Below are 26,801 nucleotides of genomic sequence, written 5' to 3'. Positions count from 1 at the left end.
GCAATGTTGAGCTGTTAAAATAAATCTATATATTGTACTGTATTTGATAATTGTCACATATTTTAGTAGTTTTCAAATGTCGTTAGAGTAGAGGAGGAATTAAAGTCCTGTGTACCATAACACTGTTAAGATTCTTTGTTGCTGAGTTTGTCAATAACACCTATGAGCTTACCTATATATCTGTTTAAATAGCTTCCAATTTTCATATTGCAGGCAATTACTGTGGTTCTCATCATGAAAAGTAAAAAAATACTCCATATCTATTGATCTGAAACACAGAAGAGAAGAGAGAGGAAGAACGATAGATGCACTCCCAGTGAGCATTATTTTTCATCTGGGCTGCTGATAAAGCAAGCACTCATTTTAGTGATAAATCAGCATTAAAGTGGGATGAATGGACTCAGATTTTAAAACAAAGCCAACATGAGACCTTCTAAAAATATAAACTCCTCTGTTACAGTCTTCTAGATTGCAGGGTCTATGGAGACTTCTATTAAGTGTTGAGATTTTACTTCAAATGCATGTCATACCCAGAGTATTTCTCATTATATGAACAGGGGCATAGCTTTTTACAGATAAAGAAGAAAAATGACATTACTAGGCTGCCCTGCCCAGCAGGGAAAACACAGCTTAAGAAGTCAGCAGCCTTGGATGCTCTTATCAGCTCTGCCTTTCAGCCCATCTTTATCCCACCCGTCCCCAGATGCTTGCTGTGGTGGCTTGGCCACCTTTGCCTGCAGCTGCAGTGAGTACAAAGGTGTGGACCCCTTGGGGGATCCTTTCAGATATTACTGCACAAAGTTTGAGGGTGGAGGTGCCCACCTGGTTCTCTCCTTCTCCCTTTGTGTAGCTGGATGTGTTGCTGGGTTCAAGCAACGCCCCTGTGAGAGTTTACCTTTCTAACACAGACGTTCGCCACAGGACTACTTAACTTGGTGTTATGCAAATATAACATTTAGGTTAGCAAGAAAAATATATCAGCTGAATTTGTTCATCAAACAGATACTGTCTTTTGCTGAATGCATACGCAGGGAGAACGAAGCCATGCTGTTTCTGCAGGAGCGCTGTGCTGTGTTTTCTCAGCGGAGGGCTCAGCTGAACTTGCTCAGCAAGATTTTTGCTAATTATTTTGCTAACTTCTCCTAGTTTTCATCACTTTTTTGTACCCTGGATGTGCCTGAAAAATGACTCCCATCATTACACCAATCCAACCCTTGTGCACCATTCGTCCTTCCCCCCACCAGCAACTTGACTCTTCTGCCTGTGCTTCATGCCAGCACTCTCCTACCAAAGCTGCCAGTGTCCCATTTAATCTGTGATAAATACGAACTGCTCCCAACTCCATTTGCCTAGGGGATATCAGCTCTATCTGCCACATTTAAAAATGATCATTCCTGTTGTTTAGAAAAACAACAACTCAAAATACCACCCTTGACTTTTCTCATTACTTACAGACAGAAATTTCCCCATCTGTCTTTCCTCAGCTGTGTTCTCAGGAAAGAAATCCTGTCTTATGTTTTCTTCCTCCCCAGTGAGCAAATCCTCATTCACTGTGACAGCTCATCTCGGTATGACTACTTTTTCTAGGTAGTTCCTTGCTCCTAGCTGCAAGTCTCTTAATTTCTGCCCCTCAGTGCACATAATGGCTTTTTATGTCTTTAAAAAAGAGCCCTTTGGCTCACTCTTCTGCCTAACCATCCTCCCTGAAACACTGCCTTTTCATTGCACTTCTTTCACAGATTTTAATTTTTCTCCTCACCCTTCGTGAGAGAATTTAGTTCTTCATCACTGTGTATTAAATCTTTCATTCACTGAGATATTTAATGGAAAATTTAATTTCTCCAGCACCATTGGTTTCTGTCCCTCTTGATTGTGTCAGTCTCCAACAACTGTAAACTGTAATTTTTTATTCAACTAAAAGTTTCAGCCTCTGGATGGGTAAAGTCTTTGATTCTGAACCCTTTACCTTAAATTCTTTCTCACAAGGCCAGGGAACTCAGAGCCTTTGACTCTGAATTAGTCTTTTGACCCTCTGAGTTTCTCTTTCATTAAGTTTATTTATTGCTGTCACTGGCATATAAGTACCATGTTCTTCTACTTTGATCTGACTTCCGCTGGAAATCCTCATTTCACATGTTCATTACTTCCTGGCATAACAAAATTTGGTGATTTCTTCCGTGGCATTTCCAAATCCCAGTCCCACTCAGTTTGAAGGGCTTGGTGCCTGGGAAAGGTACTCAGGGGAGCTGGGGGAGACTGGACAGGAGCACTTTTACAATCCCCTTGGGTGACAGTCCTGTGCTGCCCTGGAATGTGAACTGCTTCCACCAGCTCCTTTAAATGTTCATCTTTGGCTACATGTAAGACTGAGCTTCCAGACACACAACACTTCATCTCCAGTGACTGAGGCTGCATGTCCTTTATTACTTGGTCTCCTGACTAGCACTCAGTATGCAGAGGAGGAAAGAAAAAATTATTTGAGGGATCCATGGAATCCAGGAAAAAAGGAATCCCAAAGAAAAATCAAAAGGCAAAGGTCAAGACTCCATCTGCCAAGGAAGTCTAATGCATTACAAAGATAGGCTTGAAAAGACAGGAGATTGGCCTTTGGAAATTGAAATTTCAGTTGATCATCCTCTTAGGCTGCATCCCCAGCAGCGTGGGCAGCAGGTTGAGGGAAGGGATTCTCCACCTCTACTCTGCTCTGATGAGCAACTGCATTACTGTGTCCAGCTCTAGAGCACCCAGCACAAGAAAGATACGGACCTGTTGGAACAAGTCCAAAGGAGGCCTCAAAGGTGCTCAGAGGGCTAGAGACAGGCTGAGAGAGCTGGGGATGTTCAGCCTGGAGAAGGGAAGACTCCAGGAAGACCTTAGAGACCCTTCCAGTACCTAAAGCGGAGCTTAGGAAACGGATGTAGAGAGAATTTTGACAAGGGCCTGGAGTGACAGGAAAAGGGAGAATGGCTTCACACTGACAGGGGTCAGAGTTAGATTAGCTATTAAGAAGAAATTCTTGCCTGTGAGGGTGCGGAGGCCCTGCCACAGGTTGCCCAAAGAAGTTGTGGCTGTCTAATCCCTGGAAGTGTCCAACACCACACTGGATTGGGGCCCTGAGCAACCTGGTCTAGTGGAAGGTGTCCCTGCCCATGACAAGGGGTTTGAAAGTAGCTGGTGTTTAAGGTCCCTTCCAACCCAAACCATTGGGTGATTCTATAATTTTATGGCTGTGCAATGGGGTTCTGAGACTCATCCTGATGATCAACACAGTAATGCTTCCTTACCCTGACTCCTCCTGGGGTTTAACCCTTCCATGGATAAATTTAACAACTATGTAGTTACCAAACATTGCATGTCATGCTCCACATGGCTCTGGGACACACATCCCCAAAGTGGAAGAGGATCTGAAGCCTCCACAGACATCTCCACAGCTGTACAGAGCAACAGCAGCTGCTCTGCTCAAGTGATGCCTTGCGAGGCTTCAGGTATTCAGCAGTTGCCACTGTGCTCCCTGTCAGGAAACACAATTATCTTCATGAAGAAGTGAAGAGGAAGACTCACACCACATTTTGTGAACTCAGGCACAGAGATTCACCCAAGTAGAAAGGAATGGCAAGATGCATTTAACCTCATTAGTTTCAGTAGGGCTGACTTTGTGCAATCCATCAGTGTACAGATACATTAGGGGAACTAAACTATTTCCACATCTCATTTACATAATGGATGGGATGTGAAATGAGTCCTATGGAGAAGTGCCCTGGAGGCACTAAAGTTTATCACAATATGTAAGAGTTCTTTTAGATCATTGCATTAAATTTCCACTAACAAGATAACGAATTAATTGTCTGTATTACTGTACTAACCCAAAGCGGATAAAGTGTATGATTTCAGCAGAGGAAGGCAGCTGTTTAAGACAGCTTGGTGGTTATAGGAGGAGGCAGAAGAGATTAGTATGTCTCCCAGCATTTGTGTGCCATGATGCCAGCCCTGATCCTGCCCCTTTAAGAAATCTGGCTCTTCTCTAATCTGATGTAGGACTTGAGCTTTATTAGTGAAGTGAGGGAGAATGAGTAAATCAACTGTATCAGACAAGCCTCAGGACATCTGGAAATTGATCATTCTGCAGAAATAAGCACTCTGTGTTTATTAGCTGGGAGTTCATCACTATCACTTCTCTTTATTCAATTCCTAAGAGATTTCAAAGCTATCATCATAGCATTAGCTCTTCTGACTGTGCTACTGCAGATAAAGATCAGAAGATCTATCTAATGATGGCTTTCTCAGCCTCCCTCTTTCTTTCTCTAAAGCTATCCTGTTAAAAAAAAAAAAAAGGTAGGAAAATAGCTGTAATGAAATAAAGCAGACTCCATGTCTTAAATTTTTGCCCGTTGGCAATGGGAGTAATTTTTTTTTTTTGTATTATTATTCTATAGGATCTTGGTTTTATTCAGGAGTACATGTTCTGCAGAATAGAAAGTTCCTCATAGAAGAGGTGGAATTTGAAGTTTTTAATGTGGTGGCAGAATAGGGAAGAAGATAAAAGGACTTAAAGCTAAAAAGCAGTGCTGTACATTGGAAGTACCAGTTATTTTAAATGATAATACACGTCAAATAGAAGCCAGGGAAATGAATTCCATAAGTTAGAAAGGTAATAATATTACTTTAAGAAGAATAATTACTTTCCTTAACTACATTTATCACATAGTAATTCAGTTCTCCCTTCTGGAATATGATGCAATGCCAAACTTTTGACTGATTTGTTTGAAACTAGCCCGAAGAAAAGATTCACCCAGATATGGGGTTTCTTCTGGTTCTTTATTCCAAACTGAGGAGTTATCAAAATGCAAATACTATGACTAACTGCATGTTTAGAAGTGCATTCCTGTACAGCTGCATTTCGTAGCTGCATTGTGCAAAGACACTGGGAGAAAAAAAATCGTCTGTAAGAGTTTTCCAATAACAATGGTCAGAGGCATAAACAATTTAAGTACAGCTGTGGATTTCCAGAAATCTGTAGGGATTACAAATCCAATCCAATGAGCTCTCAAAAGAAAAATCTTCCCTATCAGAAGCTTCGCTGAGATCAATTTTTATCAGCCGATTTTCTCCATTTTCCAATGGCAAATTAACATTTATTATCTCTTCTGAACTGGCACTTAGAGCTCCAGCCTGGGTGCACATTGTGCTAGATTCTGTATACAAATTAAAGAAAAGGTGGATGTTGTCCAAGAGCCTTTCTGTATAAGTACAAGATGAGAGAAAACAGATGAATGCAATAAGCAGAGTGATCATGATTTAACAGTAAAGCAAGGAGAGTTAATTAGTCCATTTGTACAGAGCCTGGTACAATGGAGTTAGACCACATTACTTGCAATGTTAGCACTTAATAACAATAACAATAATTACCAGGTCTTCAAAATTAATGTATTAATTATCAGTTAGAGCTCATAAGTTGCTTAGCCAGTGAATAAAGAATGCCATAAATCTCTAAGAAAAGGCCAAGTTTCAAGTCAGAATTGTCTTCCCTCACACACAGGCTTTCTGCCAGTCGGCCCTGAACGAGAATTACACTTCCCCTGAATCACCCTTTTATTTGTGATTATGTTGATTATTTATTTATAATCATGCCATAACTGTTTTAGATTCTTGACAAGCTCCTTTATGTCTGTCCCTACTTTTGAAGCTTCCCTTTCTCATTATACAGATAATGATTGATTTCCTCCCTGATTTGCTGCCCACTGCTCACTTACAGGTGCAGGTAGCATTGTCTGTGCTATCAGTAGGACTCAGAGGACTTAAGGTGTGGGTCTTTCATGGGATGAAGAGAGTTCTGATTTGAAGGAAATGCACAAAGATCAACAGATAGGTGATAAATAAGGTCAGAATCAGGCCAACAGTGTATATCATAGAACCCTAAAATGGTTTGGGTTGGAAGGGACCTTAAGCACCATCTTGTTCAACCCCCTGCCATGAACAGGGACACCTTCCACTAGACCAGGTTACTCCAAGCCACGTTCAACCCAGCCTCAAGCACTTCCAGGGATGGGGCAGCCACAGCTTCTCTGAACAACCTGTGCCAGTGTCTGACCACCCTCACAGGGAAGAATTTCTTCCCAACATCTAATCTAAAACTTCCCTCCTTTAACTTAAAAGAGTTCTCCTTTTCCCTGTCACTTTCTTGCTGTGCAAAAAGTCATTCTTTGGCTTTTTAATAAGCTCCCTTTAGATACTGGAAGGTGCTCTAAGATCTCCCCAGAGCCTTTTCTTCTCCAATCTGAACAACCTCAGCTCTTCTCAGCCTGTCTCCATAGCAAAGGTGCTCCAGCCCTGTGAGCATCTTCTCTTTCTGGAGCAGTGGCAAAGGATAAAATATACTGGATTAATGAATGTGTGTGTGTGAATTTTAAACTCTGACTCCCCTGTGATTGTGCTGCGAATGATTTGTTTTCACCTGATTCATAGATGGGTTAAATTAGGGCCTTCTCTTCCATAAGGCCTTCTGAACAGAGCAATCTAAATGAGAAAAAAAAGTCCAATGAAAGGTGATGATACCACACCAGCAGGTCCATACACTCAAGGAATAGACCTTCCACCACTTCAGAGTACATCAAAGGCTTGTGAGCAAATTGCTGCACTTGTGTGGGTTTCCAACTGAGCCTCCGAGCCTCTGCATTTTGGTATCCATGAAAGAAAACTGATGAATCTTCATTATTGGCTTCTCCAGATCCATAAATTCCTCCTCTTCCTCGATTTAGATAAGTTTTTCAGTGAGGTGAGTGATATAGGCTGAAGAATCCAAGCCCCTAAAGCAAAAGACAGATGTCTGAACCCATGATTCACCAGTGCTGAGCTGCAGTTGGGCCATATAGACTTTGAAGTAATTCATTACATTTGTGTCTCTTCTGTAGGGGGAGGATTTTCCTCAATGATTTGTATGACCTTGCTAAACCCAGATAGGTGGTAATTGAGCAGCAACTACTTCTTCAGAAGAAACAGAATAAAAATATTGAAAATATTGACTCACCCCAAAGGCAGTAAGCAGCACTTTGGTCTTTGACCTTTAAGCATCCTAGGGTAGTCAATAACCTGGCTGTTAGATGCTGTGCCTGCCACTGATTTTGATTTGGGAGTAGTTTAACCTTGAACCAAGATCCAAGTAACCACGGCAACAGGAAGTTGGCCTCTCCATCCAAGGAGTGGGAATCCATAAATCAAGGTCCCTAATGCAAACACTGTGTGCAGGTAGAGATTTGAGAGGATAAGTGGTTTGTGAGGGATTACCTTTGAAAAAATGAATGACTGTCCCTTGATATGTTGAAACACAGCTTCACAGACTTTTTTTTTTTTTTATCAATAGAGGTCAACAGGTTACAGCTGCATGTTTTCATACGGCTCTTTATAGAGGCCCTTCAGTTTAATTAGAGCCAGATGTTGTATTTATGAGGTTGTTAGCATTATTATGTACCACATGCACGTGCATGTATGTGTATGTGTATTGATACATGCACCCACAAACACCCATTTCTTGTGCACCAACTACATTCATGAATAAATAACATTAAGGCACAAACTCAAGACCTGGTGAAACCTCAGGTTTGCATATGCACAGTTCCACGGTGGTGAGATCCCATAGGTGTAATTACCTAGTCAAATATCCCGGTTATTCTATGGGACACTGTTTTATTCCATGTACAGTGTTCACCTAATGAACAGCTATTTGGTAGCTGGATTTTCCTCTTGCTATTCAGTGCGTGACATCATGTCTCATTTATTCCACATTTCTAAGCCTTGGTATGAATAGATGAATGTTTCATGAATGTTGATAATTTTATTTTCACAGGACTGCTCTTGAGATGAGGGGTATATTATTGTTCTCATTTGCACTAGAGAAGCCAAGCAGAGAGAGATTGAAGTTTAATGGATACAATTTGAGATGCTTAATACCAGGTTTGAGGCTCTGGGAGGATGTGTAGTCTAATAGGCAGAGACGACTCTGTGTATTTCCACAAAGCCATGACCTGTAATATTGTCTCACTCATGGCTATTTCTACACTCAGAGCTCTTGTCTCCCTTAAGTCCACGAGTTGATATATCAGGTCATGGGTTCATCAGGAGTTCTATTCCAAACTGCCCTACTCTGTAGGCTTGTCTTTCAGACTCCTCTCACCAGAGCAGTTCTGTGCCTGTATCTGATAGAGATTTCTTCCTTGTTTTCTGAGACAACCCACAGATGTCTTGATATTTCTCATTTCATGGGCCAGAGACAAAGGTAGGGACTGTTCATAGCAGCTCCAAGCAGCTATGAAGGAATATATATGTAAGGAATTTTTGGTTGGTATCTGGAGTGGCAGAGCACACCCAACAGACACGGAGCTTCGTGCAGCTGTTTCTGGCTCTGCTTTGAGATCTTCTTGATCTTTTAGGAAAGGAGCACCAGGAGCAACTGAGGGAGCTGGGGGGGCTCAGCCTGGAGAAGAGGAGGCTCAGGGGGGACCTTCTGGCTCTCTGCAACTCTGTGACAGGAGGGGGGGAGCCAGGTGGGGGTTGAGCTCTGCTCCCAGGGAACAAGCTATAGGAGAGGAGGAAACAGCCTCAAGTTGTTCCAAGGAAGGTTTAGATTGGATATTAGGGAAAATTTCTTCAGGGAAAGGGTTGTCCAGCCCTGGCACAGGCTGCACACGGTGGTGATGGAGTCCCCATCCCTGGAGGGATTTAAAAGCCATGTGGATGTGTCATTTTTGGATATGGGTTATTGGTGGCCTTGGCAGTGCTTGGGGAATTTGGGACTAAATAATTCTATGGTTGAAGCTGTCAGAGTACTTGTGGAGAGTTTTTGAGAAACAACCAGGTGCTATCCAGGTGCAATGGGGGTTCATTGCCACAGGGGATGAAGGCCCATGTGTGCTGACCTGACCTGCTGTGCAGGGTGGTTTGCTGCTGGCCTGGGGCTTGGATCACACCAAACCAGATCAGAGTGGCAAATTAAAACAAAGATGTCCAGAGACTTTCTTGAATGACCCAGAAGCTCCTGAGCAATGTCAGATACAAAAAAGAAGCAAAAGGGATTGGCCCAGAGAACTACCATGACCAAGTATGCAGGGATGGGCTTAGGAAGCCAAAGTCTACCTGGAGTTGAATCTGGGGCAGAAGAACACCAAGAAATGTTCCTACAGGTTCATAAGCAGAAAAAGGTAGCCTAGGGAAAATGTACGCCCCTTGCTGAATGAAACAGGGACCCTCGTGGGAAAAGACCAGGAGAAGACTGAGGTGTTCATTGTCTTATCTACCTTGATCTCTACTGGTAAGACTGTCCTTTGAGAGTCACATGCCCCTGAGACAGGTGAGGAAAGGAAACTTATTCTTGGTGGAGGAAGATCTGATTAGGGAACAGTTAAACAAACTGGACATGCATAAGTTCATGGGATCTGGCGGGATGCATCCAAAGTGCTGAGGGATCGGGTTGGCATCACTGTGAGGCCAGTCCTGGTTGTTTTTGAAAGGTTGTGATGATCAGGAAAGGACCCTGAGGAGTAGAAGAGAGGAAATGTCATCCCAACAAGGGCATGGAGAAAAGAGGCAGAGACCAATAGGATGGTCAGTCTCATCTCAATCCCCGGGAGTTTGGTGGAGTAAATATTCCTGGAGAGCATTTCCAAACATATGAAGGAAAAGAAGGTGATCAGGAGTAGTTATCCAAAATCTACGAAGGGGAAATCATGCCTCACCAATATGGTGTTTCTTGTCTTGCCTTTAGCAAGAGTTTTGGCACTGTGTTCTATTACCTTCTCATAGACAAACTCGTGAAATACAGACTAGGTAAATGTACACTGTGATGGACTGGCTGGGCTCAAAGGGTGTGATGAGTTGCACAAAGTCCATCTAGAGACCAGTCACTAGAGTTACACCCCAGGGTTCTACATAAGGACTACGAGTATTTAACATGTTAATTAATGACCAGGATGCTGGGGTAAAAAACACCCTCAATGAACCTGGAGAAGTTCAATACTGAGAGGAGTGATTGATATACCAGAGGAATGTGGACATACAGAAGAGAGTCCAATGAAAGGCCACAGAGATTAAGGATCTAGAGCACCTCTCTTATGAGGAAAGCCTCAGAGAGCTGGGATATTCAGGGGGATCTTATCCATGTATGCAAATATCTGATGGGAAAGAGCAGAGAAGATAGATCCAGACTATTCTCAGTGGGGCACAGGAACAGGACAAGAGGCAATGGGCAGGAACAGAAACATAGGTTATGTCTGAACAATAAAATTTTACTGAGAGGATGAGCAGGTTGTACAGAGAGGTTGTGGATTCTCCTTGGAGATATTCTAGACTGACCAGACATGGTAATGGTAACGTGCTCTGGCTGACCCTGCTTGAGGAGGGTGGAGTGGACTAGATGGTCTCAAGGGGAGCCTTCCAACCTTAGTTGCTCCATGATTTTTTTAAATCCCTGTGTAATTTAGTTGCTAAAATCTAATGCATTTTATCTGAGGGACACGTGCAGGTAGAGATTTGAAAAGGAAGGGAATTTATGAAAGATTATTTTTGAGATAATCCCATAGCTGTCCTATGGTGTTGAAGCCCAGCATCACAGAGACTGGTAGAGGTTTTCAAATATGAATCACAGCAGTTTAAATTTGACACGTTTACAGGCAAACAAAATGAGTGCAAAATATGAGAGTTTCAAAAACATTGTTAAGGGAGGAATCTACCAGACATAAGAGCATAACTTTTTTCTGGAATATTTGACCTCTTTGGTGTATTTCTACTGCTCATTTATTATTCTTCATTGTAAACTCTAGATAGGAAAATGTATGACAAAGAGCTCTTTCTTTTTTAACTCCCTTCTCTTTGATGAGTTCTAGGGGTAAATTTTAACTGGGGAGGGTATTCCTGAAAAGTGACTGTAATGTGCTTTAGACAGGGAATTACATATTGAAGTTGTTCCTGATGCGGGTTCCTTACTCAGATGAAATACCCACTAAGTGAGGTGTTTATAGAAGAGAAGCATGTAAGAATGTGTGGAGAATAGACTACCCAGGGAATGACAAACAGTCGATCCCACTAAATAGAGATATGAAATCTGTCTGTCGTTATACATACATCAGGGTTGATGCAGGTTTTTTAGAAGAAAAAGTAGCAATGTGGATTTTTATTTTTTTTTTGTTTACCATTGTTTATAGAGACCCGTGATGGCATGTCCTACAGCAAATTATCAAAAACAATGGTGATCCTTGCTAGTATCAAGACTGTATTACAGGTACATATACAAGGAAATATGGAAATACATCAACATAGCCAGGGCAGCAACTGACTACTCTTTTTTCAGATATTTCCCAGACATGTTACTTTACCAATATTCATCCAAATTTTGTTTCCTTCCCCAGGTATTGCAGGTCCCCACTTAAAAGCAGACCAGACTTCACTTCATGGTAAAATGGAAAGTTCTGCCTGTAACGTGATGACCAGAAGGAAACCAGCAGCTGTTGACAGTGTTGCAATGCCAAGTCCAGTATTATCTCTCCTACCTTCATCAGCAGCAACATCTGAAGCAGGTAATGCTGTTTCGCTCCATTCCCTCTATTTCGTCCCCATCTTCTTTCTTCTGGAACTGCACTGCTCTTCCTGATTGCAGAGTTAGCTGCAAATGTGCATATCTAATGTGAAAATCAGGCTGTAATTTTTCTAACACTTCTTTACCGTGATTGTATCTTGGCATATCAAATCTATTTCACTCACATGCCACCGAACTCGTGCAATAGTGAGGACACAAGTAGCCTGTATGGTCCAGCAGGGGACTCTGAAACAAGACTCTGGGGTTCCTTCCTCATTTATTTGAATGTTCCCATCCCTGTAGCACGAACATGCCAAAGACACAGCAAATACCTAAGGAACAGATGAGATTTTTGGTGCATACTCCAGTACTTTTAGCATAATATTCTGTCTTGCAAATGTGAAATTGTCTAGGGCACTGAACAGTACTTTTAAATACAGAACAAATAAGTCAGAATTTCATGCTTTTCTGTCAGCTTATATTTTGTGCTTCTATTTTGAATCAGATCTGAAAGATGATGTCCCTATGCTGTCAGAAATTGAGCCAAGTCATTCAGGCATCATCACACCTTGTTATGGGCATGGACAGAGAAGTTAATCTTTCATTGTGTCTTGATTTCCAATGAATGGATGATCCACAGTACATTACCTTACATGCAGCCTTCAGGAGTTTCACAGTCTCATCAAACTTTTGATGCCACATTCACAAAAACCATATTTGTATCATATTTGATTTACAGAATGATTACATATATAATCATTCAATTTAAAGTGCTGTTTCAATACATTCATTTTGATTTCCCTCTCATTTCCTGAATAAATAGTGAAAACAAGGGTTCCATGTAGAGTACCCTCCTTAAAGACAAATTTTTATATCTGTTTTGTCTTTAATACTTTCCTATATATAAAATAAGGACAGATTTTTAAAGCAACAGAGAATGAAAGCACACAAATATTTGATGATCCATTTCAAGATGAAAGTGTATGCTTGACTGCATAGTTCATTCTTTCCATTTTCAGAAGTCTAATTAAATCGTTGGTTTATCTGTAGCCCAGATGTTGAAATAATTTAGTTGAAATCTGAAAGAAACTGTGTTAATGGAAAAACAGGACAGTGCTATGGGTTTCCTGTAATTAATAGGGAGCTCTTAGATAATTCCTCCATTCAAACCAAGTGAACAAATTGAACCCAGCTTTCAGCAAACAGTCTTCTTTGTGCCATGTTCTTGCAAGTGGCCTCAGGCAGCTCCAGAGAGATGGAGAATGACAGGTAGTAATAAGGATTTTAGAGCTTCAGACATAACAGCCATCCAGAATAAAGTTAGGGGACCTGCGGAGAATATCCAAAGGAGTCTGACCTACCTGGACTAACCTTGTTCACCATCACTCTGCTGGAGCAGGTCCTTCAGCCATTTCCAATCTACCCTTGGAAATGTATATTCTTGCTAGAGATTTTCCTCTTTGCTTCAGAAGCTCTTTGCAGCATCATATGAATCCTGCATGACTTCCTGTCATGCCCGTGGCCATTTCAAATTCTGGGACTGACCCTCACTTCACAGGTGTACCCTGAGGAAGGGAGGAACACTGGACCTCCATGTGCCTTATTTTAAATGTGTAAAGCTGTGTTTTGAGGCCAACATTGGTTCTCGCTTGTCTGGGGAAGCTGACACAGAGTTACTGTTCCCCATCTCCTCCTCGACCCCTTCTAAATGAATTCCACCAAATAGAGCAAGACAGAAGTCTTTCTCCCACAGCAGTATTTCCGTTTGTAAATAGCAAAATATGTGCACGACCAGAAAAACAAAACCTAAAACCAATGCAGACCAGCTTGGGTCCAGGGTTGGGCAGGGTCTGTCTGGATAAAATGGAAAAGATTAATACTTAGCCTTGTTTTTCAGCAGAGCAGTATATCACATGGCAATATAGGAAAATGTTTTATATCAAAGATTGCTCACCAAGAACTTCCAGATGAGTTGATAACACCTAATGGCTCTCACTTCAATAGTGGTTTACTTTGGCAGATCTCCCTGATATTTTGTCATATGCACACCTAATCAAATCTTCCCCCTGCAGACCCATCAGACTCTTTCTGCACAGTCTCCCTGCACCAAATCTAGAATCAGATGTCCCTAACACTTAATAGTTAAAATAATGTTGAGTTTCCTAATATCTCATTTAAAAAGCCTGACTTGAAAGCATGTTTACTTATTCAGTGCATGCATTCTGACTATTGGCAGAGCGTGACAGAACTCAAATGCTTTCTAGAGCCTGAAAGTTCAGAGGCTTGCTAGGAAGAAAAGCAAAAGCATTACTAGTAGTCATAAACACCCCAAAGCATTTACGAAGGAAGAATTAGCGCAGTAAGCTGGCATAGAACAGCACAGAATTTTTTCTTTCCAAATGAGAAAGTTAGTTTCAGTGCAAAAAGAAACATACTGTCAGTTTGCGAAGGTTTATAAGAGCAAAAAAAAAAAGTGAGGTGCTGGAGCGGGTCCAGAGAAGAGCAACAAGGCTGGTGAAAGGACTGGAGCATAAGTCCTATGGGGAGAGGCTGAGGGAGCTGGGGTTGTTTAGCCTGGAGAAGAGGAGGCTCAGAGGTGACCTCATCACCGTCTATAACTACCTGAAGGGAAGTTCTAGCCAGGTGGGGGTTGGTCTCTTCTCTCAGGCACTCAGCAATAGGACAAGGGGACATGGGCTTAAGCTCCGCCAGGGGAAATTTAAGTTGGATATCAGGAGAAAATTCTTTACAGAGAGAGTGATCAGGCATTGGAATGGGCTGCCCAGAGAGGTGGTGGATTCACCATCCCTGGAGATTTTTAAACGCAGATTGGACGTGGCACTGAGTGCCATGATCTAGGAAATAGACTGGATTTGGACCAAGGGTTGGACTCGATGATCTCGGAGGTCTTTTCCAACCCAATCGATTCTATGATTCTATGATTCTAAGTATCTAAACATGAAGGAAGACACTGAGAGGGCAATTTGGCAGAAAGCAAAAGCCTACCTTTGCTCCAGTCAGGCATTGTCTCCTCACCAGAGGCTCCACTAAGGATACTCAGACTGAGTGAACTCTTGAGTGCCTAAGATACTCCATGGATTTCAGGATGGACGGGGGCGTTGTGTTGTTCTTATCCACTATCATGATGTCAAAAGGGTGTGTATGGTCACCTTGATTTGCTTTGAGTTCCCATTTTAGAAATGAAGGTCATCCTCTACCGACTATACACACCAGGTCTCCACTGACCACAATCAGGTGGTAACACTAATCTGCAGAAACAACTGGCTACAGATAAATCTCAGTAGAGACATAAAATCTTTGCAGATATTTGCCTAATGCTTTATTTCAAATATGTTTCCTGCCTTTTGGCTTACTTTCTTTCCAGTAAAAATTGACAGTAAAACCAAATCTCCTGGTATCATCATGAACCTGCAAATGTTCCTGTCCTTCTGCTAAGTTTCTCATCACCAGCTGAAAAAAAATCAGCATTACTTTCTGGGGGGAAAAAAAAAAAAAAAAAAGGAAATTGCATCTCAAATATGAGAATTAGGAAGAAAAAAAAAGACTTGAGAATGTGGTCTAACAATAGCAGTAAAAGGCAAAAGGTGGACAGTAAATGTGAAGAGTGTGCCAAATGTTTGATTTTTTAGATCTTCTGACCTGAAGCTACTCTCAGGATGTGGGAGGGGCTCAAAGGATTTGCATGCTTAAGGCTGAAGATATTGGGACTCCTCGTGTCAATCACCAGTGAGGACAGATGAGAGCTATCATTTTCCATGACAGGGATTTAACCTTTTTTGATCAAATTTCTGAGAAATAGCTCACTGCAACTTGCCTTTAGGGACCTTGCATCCACTGTTTTTAGGGGTGACCTACTTGGGAGGAATTCTGTGCAACTAATTAGCTTCTCCTGAGCAACTTGGATATTTCATTTCCTCTCTCTTTTCCTTTGGTACCAGAATGACTGCATTCCTCTTTTTCTTTGTCCTCTGTGACTGCAAGTGGGTTTTGTTTTTCTTTTTGGTGCGGGGAGTGGGTTACATATGGAAAATGTATTTTGTTTTGTAATTAATGAAAACCAGACTTTGGGAAGTTGGCCATCCCAGGTCTTTATTTATAAGAGAGCATATGTCTGTGTTTTGTTTATGACTCACTCCTACTTCTTACATTGTAACTTGGGTTTGTTTACGCAAGCTCTTCACTGAATCCAAGCAACATGGTGGTATAAGAGCCAATAATTTATGTTTCTCCAAGAGGGGAGGCCAGTGAATGAGGTTTATATACTGAATCTGTCATAGCCCTAAGAGAGCAAGAGGAGATTCTCCCGCTTGACAGCTCCTGGTTATCTACAGAAAATACTACAATAGCAACTTTATTTAAACTGCTGCTAGAAGATTAGCCGTGAAGGGAGTGATAACCCCCAAATGAACCTCTCTCGAAATCTTGGCTGCTCAGGAAATTTCAAGGATTTCAAACCCAAATGACTGCTTGACAGTCAGGTGTAAATTAAGTTTGCAAGTAGATGTGGGCTGAGTTTAATTTAATGGGATGTTTTATTCTTCACCAAAAAGAAATCCTGAGCGCCGACATTTCTTTTCCAGCAGTGCAGAACGGATATGTTGGGAGTGAAAGGGAGCACCAGTTATTGCAAAAGCAGAATTAATACATTCTGTTTCCCTCACAAAGGGGTAGTTACTTCTAATCTGTGTGCAAATCCTGAACTCTGAACAGATGCCATGTTCAGTAAAGGACAATGAGACAATTTAGGCAAAACAAGCAAGGACTCGTGTCCTAAACAAAGGACCAGGAGCCAAGAAATGCTGGGTACTCTTTCCAGCTCTGACAATGACTCACAACGTGACCTTGGCAAGAGACTTAACTACTTTGGACTTCATTCAGATCTAAAGTAAGTGATCTGAACCAGGAGTAAGCTTACTTTGGGGGCCATTAAAGTCAATTATATGACTGAGTAGTTTCAGCTTGTATCTGCAGAGATGATAGTACAGAAACCCAGGCAGGAGTAATGAATTTACCACAGATTAAGTGACCCACCCAGCTTTTCTCTGCCCACTAGTTTCACTAACAAACAGTTTTTATACTAACTGACATTCATGACAAGAATTAAAGGCCGGGATGAAGACATGGGGATTATATCTTTAGGATATAGAAAGTTTTAATAGTTAAGATGGTCCAGCTATGCTAAGCTCCCTTGACTCCAATTAGAGGTTTAGAAATGAGAATGAAGCAAACCCATGGTAAAACATTGCGGTAGAAAAGGTTTGGTTCTTTAGAAGAGGGAAGACTGCTAAATATCAGTTATGTTTTTGTCTACTCTTCATGAACCTCGAAGGATTCAAAGAAGAGTTTCTAATCACTGTTGCTTGACCTACCCCTGTTTCTCTCCTTGTCTCCCAACAGCCAGCTCACCACTGAAGAAAAGGTTCAAGCGCCGTGAAATCGAAGCAATCCAGTGCGAGGTGCGCAAGATGTGCAACTACACCAAGATCCTGTCCACGAAGAAGAACCTGGATCATGTGAACAAGATCCTGAAAGCCAAGCGGCTGCAGAGACAATCAAAGACAGGCAATAACTTCGTCAAGAAGCGGAGGGGTCGTCCTCGGAAGCAACCCCTTTCCTTCGATGAAGACTCCAGAGACCAAATGCCCGTTCTGGAAAAATGCATTGACCTTCCCAGCAAAAGAGGTCAGAGACCAACACTCAATCCTTTGATATTGGAGCAAGCAGCCACTCAAGATACTATCATGGCCACCATCGAGGCTGTCATACATATGGCTCGAGAGACACCACCCCTGCCACCTCCTCTTCCTCCTCCACCCCCTCCGCTCCCTCTCCCTCTACCCCGGGCACCCCGGGTTGGGAAAAGAAAAAACAAGTCCCCACAGGAGGAAGAGGAGGACGTGAAAGTGAAGCGGTACCGGAAGGGCAGGGGGAGCGAAAGTGAAGGCCTTCCCTAAGGCCGGGGCACCTCGTCGGACGTCAGGTGCCAGTGGCGGAGCACGCCAGGGCGGAGGGACAGGAGGCACGCTGTCCATTTGGCCCCTTTGGCAGCACCAGACTCACCCGTCCCTCCAGCAGCCAGAACTCATTGCAGAGAGCTCTGCCAGCCGGGGCGCGCATCTTCCTCTTCATCGCTTTGACCCAAGCCCGCCCCCCAAGGGAAGAGGGGGAAAGGGTGCGGGGAAAGGTGGGGGATAAAGGGGAGGGGGATGTGTGTGAAAGCTGGTAAAAAAGCATCTGAACTCTGCAGAGTTTCCAAAATTAATCTAAATCTCAGCATTGCTGTTCTCATACCGTACCCAGAGGCGGGAGGTCATCCTCGCAGAGAGCTGAACGTTGTCACTGGGGGCAGCGTGCTCGACTCTGATTCTGTTTAGCAGGCCAGGTGAAACTAAGAGTAACTTTACCATAGGAGAAATCACTGTAAAAAAAAAAAAAAAAAAAACCAGAAAAAAAGAAAGAAAGAAAGAAAGAAAGAAAAAAAACCCTACAAAAAATAGTGTAATTTTCTCAACTGTGATATGGGTTATAATCTGTCTGAATTTTATTTTTTTTTCCAGTTTTACATACCTACCAGGCTTTGGGACAGCATAACCCAAAGTGCCTGACTCCTGCTATATGAAGAACTATATGTCTCTTTCTCATTTACTTGCCTAGTTACTAGCTGCAATATAGGCAATAGAAAATTAGAGCCTTACACGCGTGCACACTCATTCCGAGTGCTATCCCAAGGACCGACGGAATATCACAGCATTTAAAATAAGGTATACATGGATATTCAGTTACTATAGCATGTTTATATGAAGCAACTTGGCAATGGCATGTGAAAAAGGGGTCATCCATCAGCCAAGTTGTTTTGATGCTCGGTACATGTGAGTAGAGAACAGCAAGACACTTCTGGGGAATATAGTTATAGTAAACATGGACAAAATCACCAAAAAAATAATATAAAAACATAAAAGGAAAAAAAAAAAAACAGAACTTAAAAATTGACTAAAAAGACAGGGCCCAAACCTACCCATTTTTACCACCTGCAATTCCCAGTGAAATTGAAGGGAAACCCAGGATCCGAATAATTTGCATTGTTTAGCAATGCCTTGATATTATCTTTTAAAGAAAATAGATAAAGTAGATTGTTTTAAAAAACTATAGAACAGACCCTATCAATAATAGGTCCTTTCTTGGCAATTATTTCTTAAAAATTAAAAGGAATAAGTGTTCTTATCTGAAAATAGAAATAAAAATGTTCAAAGGGTATCACCACTGCAATTGTATTAATGCCACTTTGGACACGTTCTCCAAGTTGTGGTTGCCTTAATAAACTAAAAAAATAATTTTTTTTTTTTTGTACATAATGTAATTATAAACCTCTCAGTCTGCATGGATGCAAACTGTGTGTGACAAATCGTCTCTTTAAATGGTCAGTTCAAATTGTACATTTCTCATTCGAGTTGTCCGTTAGCCATTGATTTAACTTGGGTAAAATACCCAAGCTCCATTTCCACAGCCCAATTAAAAATGTTTAGCTAAAACAAAGACCGAACAGGAAGCTGTTCCATTGCAGTGTCAATGCTTTAAAAAAAAAAAAAAAGTTAATTGTTGAAATTTGAAATAGGTACTTTCAACTTTATATCATTTCTTTTTAACGTCCTGCAGTACACTCAACACCTGGCATGTGAAGATGGATATTAAAATGAGAACAGAGAGGGAAGATTACAGCAAGGGAGTGGGGATTGGAATTGTTTAATGTTCACAAGCCAACTTGCTATTCCCTTTCTTGAGAAATCTTGAATTGGTTTATTGCCAAGGAAACTTCATATAGCACGACACTAAAAAAAAAAAAAAAAAAAAAAATCCAAAAAAAACACACAAAAAGAAAAACACACAACAAAAAAAATACAAAAGAAAAAAAAAGAAAGAAAAAAAACCAACAAACCCAACAAAAAAAGTCCCCACAAAAAATATTGTGTTTCTATTCTGTTATTTATTTACAAAAATCATATCAAGACTATGGTGTTAGAGGAACACTGTAAACATACAACTCGTTATTTTTTAGAGACTGATTTTTCTTCTGTGATAGCACCTTAGCTTATTAAAACTGAATACATTTGGGGATAGGATTGCGTCGGGGAGCTGGAACAGGGGATGTATTTTTATTTTTTTTTTTAAGACTGGAACAAATCTTGAGATCCTAACTCCTTAAAACTGATAAGAGGGATCGCAGAATTTTGGTTCCAATTTTTGTTTTGCATCGTGCATCATACGCATTTGTGCTTTTTTTTTCCAATTAATGCAGCTTAGAAATAAATTGGATGGTTGCTCGTTCTGTTACAAACAGTTTTGCTTTTCAGCTCTCTTGAATTAGCACAGTGTTACTGACTGAAGCTGTAGACCTGCAGGAAAAAAATGCTTAAACCTCATTGAGCTCCTCACTTCTTCCTTGAAAAGCATCAGTTTGAGGTTTAGTTAATTTAGAAATCTTTTTTTTTTTCCGATCTCATTAGAGCCTCAAAGTAGGTACAGTGTCACTTAAAATGATAGAAAAAAACCATAAGTTTGGTATTCCAGGTAGCTGAAACTAAGCCAAACAACTTATCCTTAGTTTTATCTCCAGTGATATTTTTATTAGCACTGAAGGACATTTCAATGTGTGGTGAGTGGAAAAAAGGCTTGAAGGGAACAGATTTTGTCACTGAACACCCATTGTGGCTTCAAGAGGGGTCAGAGTGCCAACAAGTGCTGGATTTGGGCTGGACCTTTTTGGATGCGCTGGGATACAACCCCCTCAGGGAAGGATGATTGCGTGGCTGCTGCCTCCCATGCTCCTGAGCTTTGGGAAAAAAAAATGCTCTTATCTTTCCAAAAAGTGCTATCCAAAATGCTGCTAGAGACACAGTGTTTAAGGAGAGCATCCACTCGGAGAGTACAGCCCCGTAGACCCTTCACTGAGGAAAAACATGAAGAAGTCCTTTTTGTCCTAGAGAAACTAAGGGTAGAGTTCAAGACTTGGTAACTGCAAGCTGTCAGCGTGGAATGGGCTCTGTCCAGGCACCCAAGGTTGGTTTGTCATGGCAAGAAGGTGCCTGTAGAGTGTTGTGCTGCAGTACAGCCTTGACTGTTTGTCCACAAAACACCTTCGCGCAGCCGGTCCTGTGGCTGACAGGAAAATTAGCTTGTTAATATCATACAAAGCAGACTGAAAATACTGTTAGATGGCACTCAGAATTTGTGTTCTGCATGTTGCATAGTCTATAAAGATGATAAGCAAGTTGCTGACAGAATAATATTATAAGGCGATGTACTACATGCAGATCATAAAGGATTTAGTTTTAGGGCTTAAGGCTAAAATCCCACTCCTGCAGTTTATTACCCAACAATATTCCAGTAATGAGCTTTTTGATTTTTTTTTCCCCTACCACTAGGAAGATTTACTGAGGAACTCTCTAAATTCTCTCCACACATTTCCAAGAACTGTATAAAACTTGGGTGAAAACCCTTTTGCTTACTAAGACCAAAAAGACCTTTAAAACACCTCTTCTGTGTCACAGACTAGCACACATCTGAGCATGCTTCAAGAAAAACACAAAACAAAATCACGTGGCTTTGAGCCATATGAAGTGAGGCCACGGGTTTGCATCTTCTCTGTGGGTCTTTTATTCCTCAGCCAAGTGTTAAACCAGTAATGGGGATAAGTGTGCGGGGAGAGAGGGAAAAAAAAACAAACATGACCACTTGTGTCTCCAAGACCTTCATGCTGCCAGTTTCTTGAGCCCTTCAATATCAAATTTTACTGGTGAAGCACCTTGTATGTTTTTGGATAACCGTCAAAGAAATAAAGAGAAAAAAAATTTAAAAAATAAATTTAAAAAAAAAAAAAGTGAAAATAGTTATCAGCTACTCGAGTATCCTACAGCATGGCCCATGACTCTCCATTTGTCAGCAATGGTTTGGACCATTCATGTAGAATATTCTCCTTGTGATTTTTTGGGCAGCATCTGGTGCAATGAGGTACTGGTGCATCACTAGGGCTTCTGAGCACTACGGTAATACACCGAATGAACAGAAATTGCTGTTCCAGCTGTTCCATACACAAGGATTTTCCCAACTCTTATTTTCACAGGCCCTCATTCAGGACTGCACTTAAGCCCATTTAAGGAGCATCCTGAAGAGTAAAAAGAACAGCAGAAAAAAGACAGGAAAAAGGAAAAAAAAAATCAAAACCAAGATGGTTTTCTGAATTGCAAAAACAAACATCTTGCCCTTGTAATGCCTCTTCCTTCTATATTATCCAAAAACTGGGGTGCAGCAGTTCTAAGATAATTAGAAGCACATTTCAACAAAAGACACATATTGGAGATCTCCTTAAGATGCCTGCCTAGGTTATACAAAACACTACACAGAAAAAAAAAAGAAAAAGAAAAAAATATAAAAACATGAAAAGAGCTGCCAATTGGACAACATGGGGAAGCAGTTCAATCCCATGTTGATTTGTTTTACTTTTCTTTTTCTTTATTTTTTTAAGCTATTTCTTAAATAATAAATGCACATGAAGTGTTAAATATGTATATACTGTATTTCAAAAAATTAAAAAATCAAACAAATGGGGCACAAGATTGTTCTATAAGTCGTGCTGGCTAATTTTTAGTTTGTATTCATAAGTGGTTTTTAAAAGCCTTTTTTAAAGTGTAATTTGCATGTTCTACTTTGATTGTATGTAAACATATTTTAGAGCAAAAAAATGTATTTGTATTTTATTGAATATAGAGGCAAGAAAAAAACTTGTACATTGTTTGAAATGTTCTTTTTGTAACAGTTTTTATTCATGAAGCATTTTTGTACATTTAAAAATGGATATGGACTTGATGTTCTTTGAGGCTTAGATACATCTGGCATGCTTTAATGTCATGCTCCTTCATGATCTTAGATGTTGGTTTTTAAACATTTTTTTCTAAAACAAAGCTCAGTCTTTTCGCTACCAAATCAGGTTAGCACAGTATAGAGCACTTAACAAAAAAAAAAAAGAAAAAAAAAAGTTAATCCTATTCATATGTTATTCATTGTGTGAAATTAAAGGAATTCAATTCAGTCTAACATGAGTTGTGAATTCTTTTGTCTTATTTTCCATCTGTTTCCCATCACTAAGGAGTTTAATAGCTTTTGGGATACTAATACCATGCATTCACAAGCCCTCTTTATGGTAATGGAGAAAAACATGCTTTGGTTCTGCTCTTTTTTCTTCCTTTTTTTTTTTTTTTTTTTGTTTTGACTTTATTTTTTATTTTTACCAAAATATTCTTAAAAGTTAAAAATGGACTGTGTCATGAGCCCCACGGACAACAAGGAGATTCACACTTTAGCACTGTGCCTGTCACTAAATGAAGAGAAACATCTCCAGTCCAAATTGTGTCCCCAGGCACCAGTAGGGCAGAACCTGACACCCAGGTGGGATTTCCACTCCAGGATCCTGAAGGGAAGGCAGTCCCAGGGGCTGGATTATGGACAAGGGGGTGACAGGAGCCAACCCTGTCCTCCTGAGTGTCACAGGTGAGGGGTTGTAGGCCAAGGGGTATTTTCAATTTTTTGAAGCCTCATGCTGTGACTGTGGGTCTGGGCCCTGGCTGTAGCATGGTTTTAAGTTTGTTTTCCAAGTTGCTGCTGAGAGTGGTCAGCTGCCATTGTGCAGTCAGCCTCGACGTCCCCAAGTTCCTCTGCAGCAATGCCAGATTTCATCTTTTTCCTCCTCTTCCTTCTTAGGGAGAGAGTCCACCACTTTCCACAACGGCTCAGCAACCTGCGTGTGGAAATTAAATCTCATCTCCTGGAGAAGTCACTGATGTTCAGGCAGGATAGATACCTTAGCTTCTCACATTCTTCCCTTCTGAAGCTTTCTGGGATAGGTTGTCTTGGTGGAACCAGCTCATCTAACCACAAAGACAACCCCTCCGACTGCTGTTTTGACAGCTGTTGTTTCATGTTACTGTAGCTGAGCTGCTCCAAAGATCTCAATTGTGATGGGGATTTCTTTTTTTCCTCTCCTCTCTCTCTCTCTTTAATATATGCATAGCCCCAGCTTTTGACAACAGTTTGCAAAAGTGATGACATCTTCTCTCACAGTTTTTTATCAGGATCTGTGATGTATAAGCTACTGGTCTCCAACTCTTACCACATTTTAGTAAAAGGCCTGCAGTAAGGCTCCCTTGGAAGCGTCTGTGAGCTGTCAAGTTTCATGCTTGTTTCTGCAGCATCTCAGGACTGTTCTCTCTTCCTGTCAGCTCTTCCCTGAGATTTAGCTCCCATCACCACTGCTCTGCTGCACTTTGGTGGTGTCATCTCGCAGCCACGATGTAGCATTGGGAATGTTGGGTTTCTGTCACTGGAGGGGGCAGGGTATGAAGGACTCTGTTTCTGAGGTTTTCATGCTTTCTTGACTCTGGTCTCTTTTTTTTTCACCAGACTGCTGACACCATGTAGTGTCAGAAGACCATACTCCTCACCAGTCTCCTCCTGGACAGTGGGGGAGTCTTTGGTCATCACCTCACCCCAATCTGCTTTCTCAGGGTAAAGTCAGAAAATTTCTAGGATCCCTCTGTGACTGTTTCGTCTGTAACTACTGCAGTGCTATTTGGTCCTGTGGACTAAACCACCTCTGAGAAAAACCTTAGAAAGTCTTAGAAACAAAGTTTAGGAAACTCACAAGCTTGGTAGGTTGTGTCCTCTGATGGCCTCCAGTGGCTCCTTCCAACCGTACCCGTTCTGTGATTCTGTGAGATGCTGTTCTCTCATCTCAGTTTGCCTGGGTTCAGTATTTTCCAAATTGACTTAGAATACTTTCACTTATTAATCTCTGCCCTGAAATAATTGCAAATAATGAAAACCTCAAGTGTTCTGGAGAAATAATGTCATTTTCTGATTATCCTCCTTTTCCTTCTGAGCGTCCTTTGCTCATAAAAGTTGTGAACTTCTGTTCAAACCTTCTTTGGCCATCCTCCATGTTATTGGAGTTTGAACTTATGAGGGAATTTCACACTCTACCCTAAAGGTATGCATAAGCAGATGAGTGCTCTCCCTTGGGGCAAAGTATGACCTTAACTCACTTTTGATAGTGGAGGATGTTTGTCTTCCCTGGGGTAAGGTCGCTGACCGAGGTGATCACGACTCATCCTCAGCAGGCAGAGACAAGCCTCAGCCTTAGCCCCACTCTTTCTCATGGCACCATTTCCAACCAGATTTCAGAGCTGTCTCATATGTTGTCTTTATTTTGTGCCAAGGAAATTTTAGTTGCTGGAGATGCCTGCAGCCTTGTATGCAAGTTGTGTGAGCTCATGACAGGATTACTTGGTGTTCTGTAACACAAAGCATGCACATAATTTTAGAACAATGCTACTGTTACTGACTAAGAAGAAAAATGTTCCAGTGACTTTGAGGGGATCAGTGACAGGACCCTACTCAAAGCCCTTCAGCACACACCATCTGGCAAGCTCTAGAAAGCAAAGGGAAGCAGAGATGTCAACCAAAAAAAATATATGTTTGGCCTTTTCTGAACAATTCATGAACCACATCACTGGTGCATTAACATAGGGTTTCAGAGCTAATAGCAAGCACAGAAATTACAATGAAGTGTGGCGTATCAAACAATCTATGCATTCTTTTTACTGGGAGCTGCAGGAATAACTGGTGTGAAAGCACCACAGGAGTTGTAAGAGGACTTTGACAGAATGTTAGTGCAATCATAAGTCATGTCGTTATGACAAGCAACTTTCTTTGTAACACAGACCAAGACACACTGGCTCACATTCTCAGCTTATGCAGATCAGCACTATCAGTTTCAACGTGTTAAAGCAGTTTGCAGGAGCAAAAGATCTGTTTTCATTTTCTTTATGAAAACTATTTATCCCAAAGTGCCTTTAGAGTGTCGCTAGTTAATAGGATGCCATACAAACTACTGTTATTTGTTGCCTGTAAGAAGTGCCATATTGAGAAAACAGACCTTTGTTAAAGATTCAAGTGTTTGGAAAATTGGTTCAGCAGCACCAGTAGACAAGTCACCATGGTTTCATTAGAGCTATGGTGGAAGGAAGAGGGTAAGAGAAGTGGAGAGTCCTTGGGAAAAAGATGAAACATAGTGTTCTATGTACCAGGAAGTTATTTAAGTATTAATATCTATTTCTCATGACGCTGTTATGCTACAAAAATAATCTGAAATAAATTTCCAAGTCCTAAAAGACATGGAGTGTCTCAATCCTCCATAAGTCAAGCATATAGGAAGCCCAGTGTTTCTTCTGCAATGCTTGAAATAGATGTAGCTTTTATGGCATCTGTTTGCCTCACCTCCCCCATTCAGTGACGGAAAGCACAGAGAGGGATCCTACTCCCTGTGTACTTTTCCAGGGTATCTTCTCCAGAAGAGGGGGGAGATTGTTTGATTGTCCCTGAAAAATTTTGGAAAGGCATGAGAAATTTCTTACCTGTCTCCATTCTGCTCCCACCCATTCTCGTATCTGGCAGTTCTTAAACTGTCCCCACAAATATTATTAGTAAATAATCCTCCAATCAAATTGACAGAATTTTTGTCTCACAGGGGACAGAATTCCCACTTCATCTCCCTGATTTAACATGCCACAATACTATTTGTGTACTCTAATAGCTCTTGGTGTCTTCTACGTGCCTCGCCTGACATTCTGTTTATATTCTCAAAGAACAAATCTATCTAGCAGAAAATGTGTTAAAAAGGGCAAACTGCAAGGGGCTTTGCAAGGTAAAGGCAAGGAAGAGAGCACATGAAGAGCATCTGCGGGTGAGCATTTTCAGAGCATGGCAAGAACACAATTAGAGAAGGGATGAAAAGTGATCTCTTAAGGAAGCAAATGATGATGTGGCAGAGCTGTAATGAAGCTAATGGCAAAGGAGGGCCCTGCTTCGTTTTCTGGAAGACAGGAAAAAATAAAACAGCACACTTGAAGGGGAAGCAATGAGTTCAGAAACACAAAAGGGCATTCACTGAAGGGAGGGAGAGGCTGGAGGATATGAAGATTTAGGTCATGGAGAGAGTATAAAAATGGATCTTGTGACAGAAGATGGAAGAGGCAGCCTGCTTGCTTACTGGGATTTTATTGCTGCTTTCTGAGCTGACACAGCACTCCTCATTTATCCTCATTAAACAGCTACCATCAGGGCATAGTTAGTGACCATTAGCCCTCAATTCTCTCTCTTTAAACTGCAGATA

At 41.2% G+C, this 26,801-nt stretch overlaps 1 protein-coding gene across 4 annotated transcripts in view; it reads left to right on the top strand.

Moving 5' to 3' along the window:
• The window catches only part of SETBP1 (SET binding protein 1), a 269,540-nt gene extending 246,871 nt beyond the window's left edge, over positions 1–22,669 (top strand). For all 4 annotated transcript variants that reach the window (XM_064641532.1, XM_064641534.1, XM_064641533.1 and 1 more), the window contains 2 exons: positions 11,394–11,561; positions 16,979–22,669. In XM_064641532.1, coding sequence (XP_064497602.1) covers positions 11,394–11,561; positions 16,979–17,535 — 725 coding nt within the window. In that variant the 3' untranslated portion in view covers positions 17,536–22,669. The remainder of the gene's footprint in view (positions 1–11,393; positions 11,562–16,978) is intronic.
• Positions 22,670–26,801: the final 4,132 nt, after the last annotated feature.

Source organism: Pseudopipra pipra, chromosome Z, assembly GCF_036250125.1.
Source record: "Pseudopipra pipra isolate bDixPip1 chromosome Z, bDixPip1.hap1, whole genome shotgun sequence".
Lineage (NCBI taxonomy): Eukaryota > Metazoa > Chordata > Aves > Passeriformes > Pipridae > Pseudopipra > Pseudopipra pipra.
Note: the sequence above shows the minus strand (reverse complement) of the source record. Positions and strands in the feature narration are given on the sequence as shown.